At 51.3% G+C, this 13,545-nt stretch overlaps 1 protein-coding gene across 1 annotated transcript in view; it reads left to right on the top strand.

Moving 5' to 3' along the window:
- The first annotated feature begins 3,263 nt into the window (after nucleotides 1-3,263).
- mnx2b (motor neuron and pancreas homeobox 2b) overlaps nucleotides 3,264-13,545 on the top strand; it is a 49,144-nt gene continuing 38,862 nt past the window's right edge. Inside the window, exon 1 of the mRNA XM_038790134.1 lies at nucleotides 3,264-3,723. Coding sequence (XP_038646062.1) covers nucleotides 3,264-3,723 — 460 coding nt within the window. The remainder of the gene's footprint in view (nucleotides 3,724-13,545) is intronic.

Here is a 13,545-nt window from a genome sequence, read left to right as displayed (position 1 = left end):
CTGTGCGGAGTCTGCACATTTTCCCCGTGTCTGCGTGGGTTTCCTCCGTGCGCTCCGGTTTCCTCCCACAGTCCAAAGACGTGCAGGTTAGGTGGATTGGCCATGATAAATTGCCCTTAGTGACCAAAAAGGTGAGGAGGGGTTATTGGGTTATGGGGATATGGTGGAAGTGAGGGCTTAAGTGGGTCAGTGCAGACTCGATGGGCTGAATAGCCTCCTTCTGCACTGTATGTTCTATGTTCTAGATACGTTAGTTCAGACGGAGTATGGGATACTCGCCTTTGTTTCAAAGCACAGAATACAAGAGGGGGGGGGGGGAGGGTTATGTCAGAGTTCCCGCCACAGCTTGAGTACTGCGTTCAGAGAAAGCTGAGGGGGGACCTGATTGAGGTCCCATCCATTGACTCCATCTACACTTCCCGCTGCCTGGGGAAAGTGGGCAGCATAATCAAAGACCCCTCCCACCCGGCTTACTCACTCTTCCAACTTCTTCCATCGGGCAGGAGATACAAAAGTCTGAGAACACTGATGAACAGATTCAAAAACAGCTCCTTCCCCGCTGTTACCAGACTCCTAAACGACCCTCTTATGGACTGAACTGATCTCCCACACATCTTCTCTATTGAGTAGTACTACACTCCTGTATACTTCACCCAATGTCTGTGTATTTACGCTTTGTATTCATGTATGAGCTATGGTTTTTTTCATATAGGGAACGATCTATCTGGACTTTACGCAGAACAGTACTTTTCACTGTACCTAGGTACATGTGACAATAAACAAATCCAAATCCAAGGTGTATAAAATGATGAGGGGCATCGATAGGACACAAAGGTGGAGCAGATGTGAGGAAGATGTGAGCTGCGGGAGGGAGGGAGTGAGGAATGTGCCGGATGGAGGAGGGGGGAAGGAGCTGCCGGAGGGAGGGAGTAAGGAAGGGGGCTGAGAGAAGAGGGGGAGAAGCTGCGGGAGGGAGGGAGTGAGGAAGGGGGCTGGGAGGGGGGACTGGGAGAAGGGGGGCTGGGAGAAGGGGGGCTGGGAGGAGGGGGGGTTGGGAGAGGGGGGGGCTGGGAGAAGGGGGGCTGGGAGAAGGGGGGCTGGGAGAAGGGGGAGCTGGGAGAAGGGGGGTGGGAGAAGGGGGAGCTGGGAGAAGGGGAGCTGGGAGAAGGGGGGCTGGGGAAGGGGGCTGGGAGAAGGGGGTTGGGAGAAGGGGAGCTGGGAGAAGGGGGTGGGAGAAGGGGGGTTGGGAGAAGGGGGGCTGGGAGAAGGGGGGCTGGGAGAAGGGGGGTTGGGAGGGGGGCTGGGGGGAAGGGGGGCTGGGAGAAGGGGGACTGGGAGAGTGGGGTACTGCATGAGCTGAACCCCAGGTCCCCAAAGGCTCCCTGCCGCCCTGTGTAAGTCTCCGGTTTGATTTCTCAGCTTGTTCTGGTTTAACAAAAAGCCAGAGCTGTGAATGTTCAGCTCGGGGCAGGATAGTACAGGAGAGATGGGAATGGGCAAATCCTGGTTCTGATCTTTAAACATCAGAAAGATACAAATTGATTTCAATCCATTTCAGTCTCTATTCTATTCAACTGAAATAAACGAAAAGTGCGATTTGCGTCCCACAACTTTCTCACTGCGGACACGATGTCAGATTTGGAAACGAAGATATTAATGGAATGGTTCGAATGTTGATTAAGTTTATTTCAAATATCATTGAGCAGGTTCCGTAAAAACACCTTCCAAACAGCTCACCCACTCGCCGCTGCATCTGGAGGGGACTGGATCTAGCTTCACCCAAATGAGGGCTAATTAGTTAATTAAACGCCTTTTGAATCGGCTCCGCTCCCCAGGGATGGACATGGTGAGAGCTAATGGTGTCCACTCCCCCGCTGGGGCTGAGACTGTCACAGGGACCTGCGAACGACTGAACACCAGAGAGAGGGAGAGAGGGTGGGAGAGAGAGGGAGAGAGGGTGGGAGAGAGAGGGAGAGAGAGATAGAGGGAAGAAAGGAGAGAGGGAGGAAGGGAGAGAGGGAGGGAGGGAAGGAGAGGGAAAGGGATAGAGGGAGAGAGATAGAGGGAGAGAGGGAGGGAGAGAGGGAGAGGGAGAGGGAGGGTGAGAGGGAGGGATAGAGGGAGAGAGAGAGGGAGAAAGATAGAGAGAGGGAAAGGGAGAGAGGGAAAGGCATAGAGGGATAGAGGAGAGGGATAGAGGGAGACAGGGATAGAGGGAGAGAGGGACAGAGGGAGGGAGATAGGGGTAGAGGGAGAGAGATAGAGGGAGACAGGGATAGAGGGAGATATAGAGGGAAAGGGAGACAGGGATAGAGGGAGAGAGACGGATAGAGGGAGAGGGAGGAGAGAGAGGGGGAGAGAGATACAGGGAGAGGGAGGGAGAGAGGGAGGGAGGGAGGGAGAGAGGGAGGGAGGGAGGGAGGGAGAGAGGGAGGGACGGAGAGAGGGAGGGACGGAGAGAGGGAGAGAGAGGGGGGAGAGAGGGGTAGAGGGAGAGAGGGATCGAGGGAGAGAGAGAGAAGGATAGAGGGATAGCTGTGCGAGGAACCCGCCACTAAGTTGAGGCATTCCCTGGGCACTTTTTGTTTAAAACGCGGAACAAAAATGTTTTAAACAAATCTAGAGGGGAGTAGATTCGGGGAAATAAATCCAAAAGAGGAGGGAGTGGGGGTCGTCGATAGGGACAAGGAAGGAAATCGAGTGAGAGGGGAATGAGAGGGCGAGGGGCTCGACATTGACATCGAGGGAGGGACATTCGCAGAGAGAGAAGGAGAGAGTGAGGGAGACTGACAGACAGAGTGAGAGAAAGGGAGACAGAGAGTGGGGGAGACGGTGAGAGGCTGGGAGAGAGAGAGAGAAGGGGGCACAGAGATTCGCAGAGAGAGATTGTTGGACGGGAGAGTAGCAATGATAAATCAGTTATAGAGGAAACTTGAACGAATTCGAAAGTGGGACAGGATAGAATTGCAGGATTGTCACGTTACCCAGTTAAATAGACAGGGAGAGTCCTTGAGCGAGTGTTTAAGGGGCAGGGAGTGAGTGTGGATGTTGTGCAGATCTGGAGTCCTTCCCAGACACAGTGAGAGTGGTGGAGATCTGCAGGTAGTCAGAGAGAGGGGTAGTGAGCACAGGTTCCAGGCTGGGGGCACCCCTCTTTTCTCCAGCCCACCAGTTTCTCACATTGAGGGGGGTCCTTCCCAAACGCTCCCTCCTCCTCCCCCCCTCAAAAAAACCAAAACAATCTCGCCTTCAATCCCAACGACATGGAGAAGTCGAAAAACTTCCGGATCGACGCTCTGTTGGCAGAGGAGGCGCCCAGAGCGGTGGCCAGCGCTTCGCCCCCGGGGCTGAGCCCCAGCTCGGTACCGGACAGCTCAGCGGGGAGCCCGGGCTCCTGTATCCGCACCGACACCCCCTCGCCCCGGGCCAGTGTGGCGCCCTTGTCACTGAGCAGCAGCATCATCCCCAAGCCGGGTCTCCTCAACCTGCAGCCCCACGGCCTGGGCGCCCTGTCCCACGCCGCCATCCCCGCCATGTACGGGCACCCAGTGTACACCTACCCCAGCCTGGGGCCCCACCACCCGGCTCTCTCGTACGGCGCCTTCCCGCAGCTGCCCCAACCGCACCCCGAGCACCTGAAGGCGGCGGGATCCTTCCAGCTAGACCACTGGCTCCGAGCTCAAGCAGCCGGCATGATGATCCCCAGGCTCCCCGACTACAGCAGTGAGTAAACCGCAAAAAGAAAAAAAACAACTTTCAGTTTCAGTAAAAAGCAACAGCCTGAAATGGCTTTGAAATTGACAAAACTTTGTGCAACTCCGGGGAAGGTTTTAAAGGGAAGCAGCAACTCGCGGGGGGGGGGGGGGGGGGGGGGGATTATTAACTGGCAGCAATTCAATCCGAACAAGTGGCAGCTCAAAGTGCCACTAAATTAATAATAATATTGTCACAATTAGGCTTCCATTGCAGTGAAATTAACATGTTCAATTCCTTCAAATTGGGAACGTGGGGAGCAGGGGGACGGTTAAAGGCGGGGGGGGGGGGCGGATTTGAAGAGTTTGCAGGTAACAGGGACACTGTTTTTACACAGAGCTGGAATTATTCGGAATGAGCAGAAAGAGAAGCAAATTCCAATAAAAATTCCCCAAATTGGATCTCCTTGGGGGTGGGGAGGAAAGGAACAAAAAAATTGCAGGGCTATGGGGAGAGGGGAAAGATCATGGGGTGGGGGTGGGGGTGGGGGGGGGGGGGGTAATTGGACACCTCTTTCACAGAGCTAGCAGAAGACTGGATGGGCCGAATAGTCTCCTCGTGTTGCTGCGCGACTCTGTGATGAGGGAAAGTGGTTCAGGGACAAGTTGCGATGTTTAGGAGTGAATATTATCGTTATGTCACTTGTTTATTCCCTGTTTATCCCCCCCCCCCTCCCCCCCCACCGTTTTGTTTCTGTTAATGGTGAAAACATTCCTGAGGATATTATTTGGGGAGTGGGCTATGGCACCTGGGGGGTGGGGAGGAGGGGGAGCTGTGTTGGGAGCATAAAATGTTCAGGAGAAGATTTTATCCCATAAAGTGTGTGTGTGGAATTTTGCGGGATGGGGGGCGGGGGGGGGGGGGGGGGATCTTGGTCAGACTGGGTCGTGAAAGGGGCCTTTCCAGGTGTATTGGGGTGTCCTGTGCCAGAGCGGTTTGGAGAGTTAAAGCGCTCGCTCCCTCCCCCCATAACCCACTCCTGTGGGATTAATCCCCAAATCATCGGCGCGGTTCCCAATTGATTGGGATTTCACGCCGAGCAAAATCGGCCCCTTTCAATCTCTTTGGGAAGGGGTAAAGAGAGGGGATCACAGTGTGTGTGTGCAGATCAAATTAAATACTGAACTATTATGTGGAAATTTGTACATTCCTGTGTCTGCCTGGGTCTCACCCCACCCACCCACCCACAACCCAAAGATGTGCAGGGTAGGCGGATTGGTCAGGCTAAATTGCCCCTTAATTGAAAAAAAATTGAATTGGGTACTGTAAATTTATTTTTAAAACAGAAAAAGGAATTATATGTGAAGGTATTCAGTATACCTGCAAATTATATATCTACACGTCAGACTTCCATCTGAGCTGGGAAAGGGCCAATCCTGAAGAATATTTCAGGACATTTCTGCCAGTGCTGGAATCTGAAACGATAGCAGAAAATGCTGGACAATCTCTGCAGGTCCGACGGCCTCTGCGGGGACAGAGAAGCAGCGAAAAGGTCCCGAGTCCAACCTGGCTTCACCTTGGCTGAATATTCCGAGGAAATCGTTTTCACATCAGCGCCACTGAACCGGGAACAGAAATCCCTGTGATAGAATAACTCGATAACACACATTCCGATTTGTCCCTGACTTTTGCAAGAAATGTACTGGTCTCGACCCCCAGTTCCCATGGTCGATAACCCGACAATGCAGAAAGAGGCCGTTCGGCCCAGCGGATCTGGGCTAGCACTTTCACAAACTTAGGTAGCTCCAAAGTGACTGAGGGGCAATGAAGTGTTTATCTTGATATAGTCGTTGTTGCAATGTGTGTGGGTGCATGTGTGTTTGTGGTGTATGTGTGTGTATATGTGTGTGTGTGGGTGTATATGTGTGTGTGTATATATATGTGTGTGTATGTATGTGTATGTGTTTGCGTGGGTGTGTGTGTATATGTGGGCGTGTGTGTGTGTATGTGAGTGTGTATATGTGGGTGTGTATATGTGTGTGTGTATATGTGTGTGTATATGTGTGTGTATATGTGTGTGGGTGTGTGTGTATGTGTTTGTATGTGGGTGTGTGTGTGTGTATGTGTTTGTGTGTGTGTATATGTGTGTGTGTGGGTGGGTGTGTATGTATATGTATATGTGTTTGTGTATATGTGTGTGTGGATATGTGTGCGTGGGTGTGCAATCTGACATACATAATATTAAATAAAAACAGAATATGCTGGAAAAGCTGAGCCTCTGTGGAGAGAGGAACAGAGTTAATGTTCCCAGTCCAATGTGACCCTCCTTCAGAACTTGGGGTTTCCCAGCATTTTTCTGCTTTTATTTCCAGCATCGACAGAATTTCACTTTCGTGACTAAACACTAAAACATCTGCATAAACTCTCCCCGTGCATTCTTATAGCCGTATAGAGTGTGGCTGGCATTCTGATGCTCTTTCCCCTGTTTGCCTGGTTGAGATTGTGTCAGGGGGTGTAGTGGCTGCCTGTCTGTGTCTGTCTGGGGCGATGTGGAGGAGGCCAGTCTTGTCAAAGGAAGTTGTTCTTGAACCCGCTAATTGCTTGTTGGAAGAAATTAGTTCCATCTGCAATTGAAAGTGGTTTGTTTCACGGCCCATTAGCCAGAGTGAAGAGATCAGTGTGTGTATGTGGTGGGGGGGGGGGGGGGGGGGGGGGGGCTGCAGATAATGCGATTAGATCCACTTCACACCAGGACAGTGAGGAGAGAGACAGGAGCGGCACAAAGTCAGGCAGAGGGAGATACAAACACTAGACACACAGGACGCACAGTTAGAAAGAATGAGTACACATGGTGATCACACACACCTACATGCAATAGGCAGAAAGCGAGAGAGACGCCCAGAGGGAAAGACAAGGAATAGAAGAGAGGAGAACCCCAAGAGAGAGAGAAAATATAAATTAGAAAAAAAACAGGAGCAGGAGGAGGTAATTCGGCCCTTCAAATCCGTTCCGCCATTCATTACTATCATGGTTGATCATCCAACTCAGTAGCCTGATCCCATTATTATTATCCCCCCCCCCCCCCCCCCCACCCCCATATCCTTTGATTCCCTTCGCCCTAACTATATCGAACTGCTTCTTGAACCCATACCATGTTTCGGACTCAACTACTTCCTGTGGTAACGAATTTCACCACTCTCTGGATGAAGAAATTGCTCCTCATGTCTGTCCTAAATGATCCTGAGACTGTGACCCCCTGATTCTGGGCACCCTCGCCATCGGGGACATCCTTCCTGCATCTACCTTGTCCAGTCCTGCTAGAATTGTATAGGTATCTATGAGATTGCCCCAGAGAAAGAGAGAGACAGAGGGAGAACGATAGGGACTGATAGAGATGTACAAAATAGAATAACCCCCATAACTGGGGAGAGATTGAGAAGGTTGATCTGGGAATGGACTGGAGACTCTGTTTCTCTCTCCCCAGAGCTGGCTAGACCTGCAGAGACCCCCCCCCCCCCCCCCCGCCAGTATTTTCTGATTTTGTTTTAAGACAGGGAGGGCGGATGGTCACAGACTGTGTGTGTGAGAGAGAGTGTTGGAAACATGCAAATCAGAGAGAACCTCGGGGAGGTTCAAAAACATGGCCACAGCTAAGTGAGACCAAAGCAAGATCCACTTAACAGATTTCCATCCTATTCATTTATTCCCCTTCACTTTAGCTGACCCCAACTCTTTTCCATTTCCCCCTCTGTTGGTCTGGTCTGATTTTTTAAAGAGACATTTGGGAGTCACATTTACCTCCTCTTTCCCACAAACACCACCCTGTGCCGCTCACAGCGGGAGACTGAAAGGCGAAAAGTGGAAAATAAAACCCAAGGCAGTTTGTGATGTTTTGCATGTGACTTGTCTGCCTTTATTATGGAATGTGGACTGGGAGGCAGCTGCTGTGAGACTTCAGGGTAAACACCCTGATCTGTTTCACACACACACAATACATTTCACCAAAAATATATCACAAAGGAATATTGACTCGTTAAGGCGAAAAGAACCAATTAAGTTATGGGGGAGAAGGGGGGGGGGGGGGGGAAGTACAGGGTGAGGTTTGGAAGTAAACTAAGACACACTAACTCGATGGGTCGAAAGGCGCCCATGGGTGCTGTAAGATTATGTGACCACTTTGGCATTTTTATATCCTCGTCTGCTAAATCCACGCTAAATCCACATGGCGACAGGTTTGATTAAAAGCGAGTCAATCCGGTTTCACTAGATTTATGTCCAAACACTTGAAACGGTTTGAGAAATCGGAGAGCTTTATCCCGGGTGTAGATGAAAGGCTGATTGATATTTTACTGATGTGCCCATACCACCCAGCGTTAGTTTCCAGCCTCTTTATATCTCGCCGACCTGTTCTCTGCACTCTGGCTGGAGGTTGTCACTGTAACCTCCCAACGGGTGGACTACAGGCCGGAGGGGCAGCTAAAGGCAGCGCCTGCAATGGGGGAGTTATTACAATTGGGAATGTACAATGCAGCAGGGTCAGGGCCTGCAATGGGGAAGTCATTACAATTGGGAATGTACAATGCAGCAGCGAGAGAGGCGCAGTGATATTGGAGGATTGTGGGCCAGGAGGAGATGCTAATGGGCAGCATGGTGGCACAGTGGTTAGCACTGCTGCCCCACAGCACCAGGGACCCGGCTACAATTCCGACCTTGGGTGACTGTGTTTGCACATCTCCCCATGTCTGTGTGGGCTTCCTCCGGGTGCTCCGGTTTCCTCCCACAGTCCAGGAGGACACTGGAATAGCCAAGTCTGGAGGTGGCAAATTCAAGAACGAGGGTTTCAGCAGCAGACCAGTTGCATCCTAACACCTTTACTCAGCAACTCTTGGAATCTTTGCCCTAATGCCATGTGCTACACTTGGTTATTATCGTAAAATTAAAGAAAGTTTATGGTACAGGAGGCCACTTGGCCCATCGTGTCTATGCCAGCGCAATCGTATCACAAAGGAATGGTTGAGAACACCGGGGCGGGATTCTCTCAGCCCGGGGCCAGGCCGGAGAATCGCCACGACCAGCGTGAATCACGCCATGCCGCCCTGACGCCGGGATGCGATTCTCCGCAGGGCGCCATTGGCACCACGTGGTCAGTGCGGCACCGGTCAGGGGCCGCTCTACGGCGCCCCCCAGCAATTCTCAGCCCTGGATGGGCCGAGTGGCCGTAACAAAAAACCTGAGTCCCACCGGTGCCGTTCTAACCTGGTCTTACCCAGTGGGACCTCGGCGTTGAGGGGTCCGGGGGTGGCCTCTGGGGAGGGGGTATGTGACCCCAGGGGCGCCTCCGCTGTGGCCTGGTCCGCGATCAGGGCCCACTGATCGGCAGGCCGGCCTCTCGGGCTGGGGGCCTCCTTTCTTCCGCGCCGGCCCCTGTAGCCCTACGCCATGCTGCACGGGGCCAAGGTGGAGAAGGGAGCCACTGCGCATGCGTATGTTGACACCTGTGCCACTGTGCATGCACGTATTGGCGCTGGTGCCACTGTGCATGCGCGGACCCTGTAGCGCCCAGTTGACACCGGGATCGGCAGCTGGAGCAGCGTGGGTCGCTCCAGCGCCACGCTGGCCCCCTGTAGGGGCCAGAATTGCTGATCCTGAGGCCATGTGAAATGAAATGAAAATCGCTTATTGTCACGAGTAGGCTTCAATGAAGTTACTGTGAAAAGCCCCTAGTCGCCACATTCCGGCGCCTGTCAACGCCGTCGGGAAACGCAAAGGTGTTTACAACGGCATCAACACTTAGCCTCAGGATCAGAGAATCCCACTCATTGGAGTTTAGAAGGATGAGGGGGGATCTTATTGAAACTTACAGGATACTGCGAGGCCTGAATAGAGTGGACGTGGAGAGGATGTTTCCACTTGTTGGAAAAATTAAAACTAGAGGACACAATCTCAGACTAAAGGGACAATCCTTTAAAACAGAGATGAGGAGTAATTTCTTCAACCAGAGGGTGGTGAATCTGTGGAACTCTTTGCCACAGAAGGCTGTGGAGGCCAAATCACTGAGTGTCTTTAAGACAGAGATAGATAGGTTCTTGATTAATGTGGGGATCAGGGGTTATGGGGAGAAGGCAGGAGAATGGGGGTGAGAAAAATATCAACCATGATTGAATGACAGAGCAGACCTAATGGGCCGAGAGGCCTAATTCTGCTCCTGTATCTTATGGTCTTATTGATACATGGTCGAACTCGATGTTTGGAGTAATCTTCAGGTGAATGTTACAACTGTTGTAACAAGAAATTAACCAATCTCAACTTTAGAATTCATAACTCATCCTGGAAAGAGAGTTCCAAACTTCTCCTGACTTTCTTAATGTGGGCAAGGGACTATACTGCACCTTTCATCATTACCTATTACCCTCAGTGCAATGGCTCGAGATTTGAAAGGTTCTCACTCTCCATTCTGCATAGATTAACAGGGCAGAGATTTTAAACATAAATCTATTTTAATGTGGGACACACCCTAACCTCTTATTTTGGGAGGGTTCATGCTCTATCTTCTGGTTTCCAGAAATAAATAGAATCAAAAAGTAATATAAACACAGGTGCCAGTGTGGTGTCCTTCAGTAAAGCTGCCAGGGAGAGGTTTTGATAAGGATCAGCCGTTTGCCTTGCAACTCGAAGCAGCTGGGTTTAAAGACATTTATGACAAGGATTAAGGTTCGGGATTATGTTTAAGATTAGGATTTCTGAAGGTGAAGGAAAAATTGGCTGTTTGATTGGGGTTATTTTTTGGTTGGTTTAAATTAATGAAAATTATTCAGTTTCTTCCTTGCGACCATCATTATTCCAAATCCAGTAGTGGTTAGGATAACGTGAAATACTGAACACTTTCGTGTTTATATATCCCAGATAATCATTTGGACAAGGAACTTGTTGAGACGAAGGATTGAAGAATGCAATTCCCCTTTCCCATTGCAATCGCCCTTTTCACATTGCAATTTCCCCTTTCCCATTGCAACCCCCCCATTCCCATTGCAATCCCGCTTTCCCATTGCAATCCCCCTTTTCACATTGCAATCCCCCTTTCCCATTGCAATCCCCCTTTTCACATTGCAATCCCCCTTTCCTATTGCAATCCCCCTTTTCCTATTGCAATCCCCCTTTCCTATTGCAATCCCCCTTTTCCCACTGCAATCCCCCTTTCCCACTGCAATCCCCCTTTCCCATTGCAATCCCCCTTTCCTATTGCAATCCCCCTTTCCCATTGCAATCCCCCTGTCCTATTGCAATCCCCCTTTTCCCATTGCAATCCCCCTTTTCCCATCGCAGACCCCCATTCCCATTGCAATTTGCCTTTCCCATTGCAATCCCCCTTTCCCATTGCAATCTCCCAAGACCGCAAGAAATTTCAGAGAGTCGTGAACACAGCCCAGTCCATCACACGAACCTGCCTCCCATCCATTGACTCCATCTACACCTCCCGCTGCCTCGGGAAAGCGGGCAGCTTAATCAAAGACCCCTCCCACCCGGCTTACTCACTCTTCCAACTTCTTTCATCGGGCAGGGGATACAGAAGTCTGCGAACATGCACAAACCGACTCAAAAACAGCTTCTTTCCCCACTGTTACCAGACTTCCTACAACAATACTTTAGGGACTGACCCTCATTAACACTACCACCCTGTATGCTTCACCCGATTGCAGTGTTATCCCAGTTACAGTGTATAACTTGTGTTGCCCTATTATGTATTTCTTTTATTTCTTTTCTTTTCATTGTACTTAATGATCCGTTGAGCTGCTCGCAGAAAAATACTTTCACTGTACCTCGGTACACGTGACAATAAACAAATCCAATCCAATCTCGCCGTTCGGATTGCAATCCCCCTTTCCCATTGGCAATCCCCCTTTCCCAATTGCAATCCCTCCTTTCCCATTGCAATCCCCGCTTTCCCATCTGCATCCCCCTTTCCCATTGCAATCCCCCTTTCCCATTGCAATCCATCCTTTCCCATTGCAATCCCTCCTTTCCCAGTGCAATCCTCCTTTACCATTGGGGGCAATCCCCCCTTTACCATTGCAATCCCCTCCGTTCCCACTTGCAATCCCTCCTTTTCCCATTGCAATCCCCCTTTCCCATTGCAATCACCCTTTCCCATTGCAATCCCCCTTTCCATTGCAATCCCCCTTTCCCATTGCAATCCCCCTGTCCTATTGCAATCCCCCTTTCCCATTGCAATCCCTCCTTTCCCATTGCAATCCCCCTTTCCCATTGCAATCCCCCTTTCCCATTGCAATCCCTCCTTTCCCATTGCAATCCCCCTTTCCCATTGCAATCCCTCCTTTCCCATTGCAATCCCCCCTTCCCATTGCAATCCCCCCTTTCCCCTGCAATCCCCCCTTTCCCATTGCATCCCCTTTCCCATTCCAGTTTACAGTGCAGAATTTCAATGACTCAAGCGAATCTTGATGGTGATAGAGGGTAAAATTTAGAGGAATGTGGAGTATGCAGAGACAGAAATGAAGGAGTTTGTGAGAAGGAGGGGTTGACACAGGTAAGTGTGGGCAGAGCATCCAGAGCGAAGGGTGTATCACAAAATCATACAGTACAGAAGGAGGCCATCCGGCCCATCATGCCTATGCTGGCTTTTTGCAGGAGCAATTCAATTAAAGCCCCCCCCCCCCCCCCCCCCCCCCCCCCCGGCATTCATCCCCATCGCCCGTGAATGGACATTCCAGCATTAGAAGAGCGGGTTTCCAATTTCACTGAGAGTATCAAAGCTTTTTGGAAGCTTATGTCCATCCACAATGGTATCTTTCTTTTTTAATCTCCGTAACAAAGACAGAGGTAAAAATTACAAAGGGTCATTCTCGTTGAGAAAATCGTGGTGATTCCCATCGGCGCAATCTGGAACACAATTTTCAGGAGCTGAGAAAAAATATTTCCCCCCGTCTGATTTGACCTCCCGGCCGGGGGGGTGGGGGTCATCTAAGTAATTCGATGAAAGGGGCATTGCATTTAAATGGCGCCACCAGACTCTCCTATTCAAGTCAGGATGATGCCATCGAGGAGACCGGCTCCTCGATTTACAGAGTGCTCTCTCAGCCGCGTTCTGGATGCCGCGGAGGAGCCACGGCAACAGGGCTGGCAGGAGGCACTCCAGCAAGTTGACCAATTTTGCCTGGGAGACAGTGGCAGCAGCCTGGGTCACAGTGCTGGTCAGGGCCAGCAGCCTGGGTCACAGCGCTGGTCAGCGACATTCCTGCGACTGCAAAGCCAAATGGAGGAGTCCCAAAGCCTTCTGTCACCGGGGATGGTGCTGGCAATGCATGGCACCCAGGCCAACCCTGTAAGGATGGCGTCCACAGTGGGTAGCCTGGGGCAGGAGGTCAGATCCATGATGGGAGAACTCTGAAACATGGCTCAGTCCCTGAGGACCTTGGCTGAGGGCCTCAATGCCCGGTGTGGTCAATGGCGAGCCACCGGGACTGGCAGTGCCAGATCACGTTGAGGCTTCTGGAGTTCACTCTGGCTGCACCTCCATCCCATGGAGTAACCCAGGGTCCCACAAGCACCCGGAGGGAGGTGGATCCACTGGAGCACAGGCTGGGGCCATCCACCCAGGAGACCCTGGGAGTGACCAGTCAATCTGAATCCCTTTACCTGAGACAGGGGCAGAACAGGGTGACTCTAAAACACCAGTGCCCCCAACAGAAGGCCGGGGCCCTCTATGTCCTCGCCCTCCAGGGGATATCTGCCAAGGACACATTAGGCAACAGGGCGTGGAAGGCAGTATGTCACCACCACCTCTGATGGGCATCCTGGGAACACACCCAGATGTAGTGGGAAGGTTCACAAGTG

The sequence above is a fragment of the Scyliorhinus canicula genome, chromosome 2 (genome assembly GCF_902713615.1).
Source record: "Scyliorhinus canicula chromosome 2, sScyCan1.1, whole genome shotgun sequence".
Lineage (NCBI taxonomy): Eukaryota > Metazoa > Chordata > Chondrichthyes > Carcharhiniformes > Scyliorhinidae > Scyliorhinus > Scyliorhinus canicula.
Note: the sequence above shows the minus strand (reverse complement) of the source record. Positions and strands in the feature narration are given on the sequence as shown.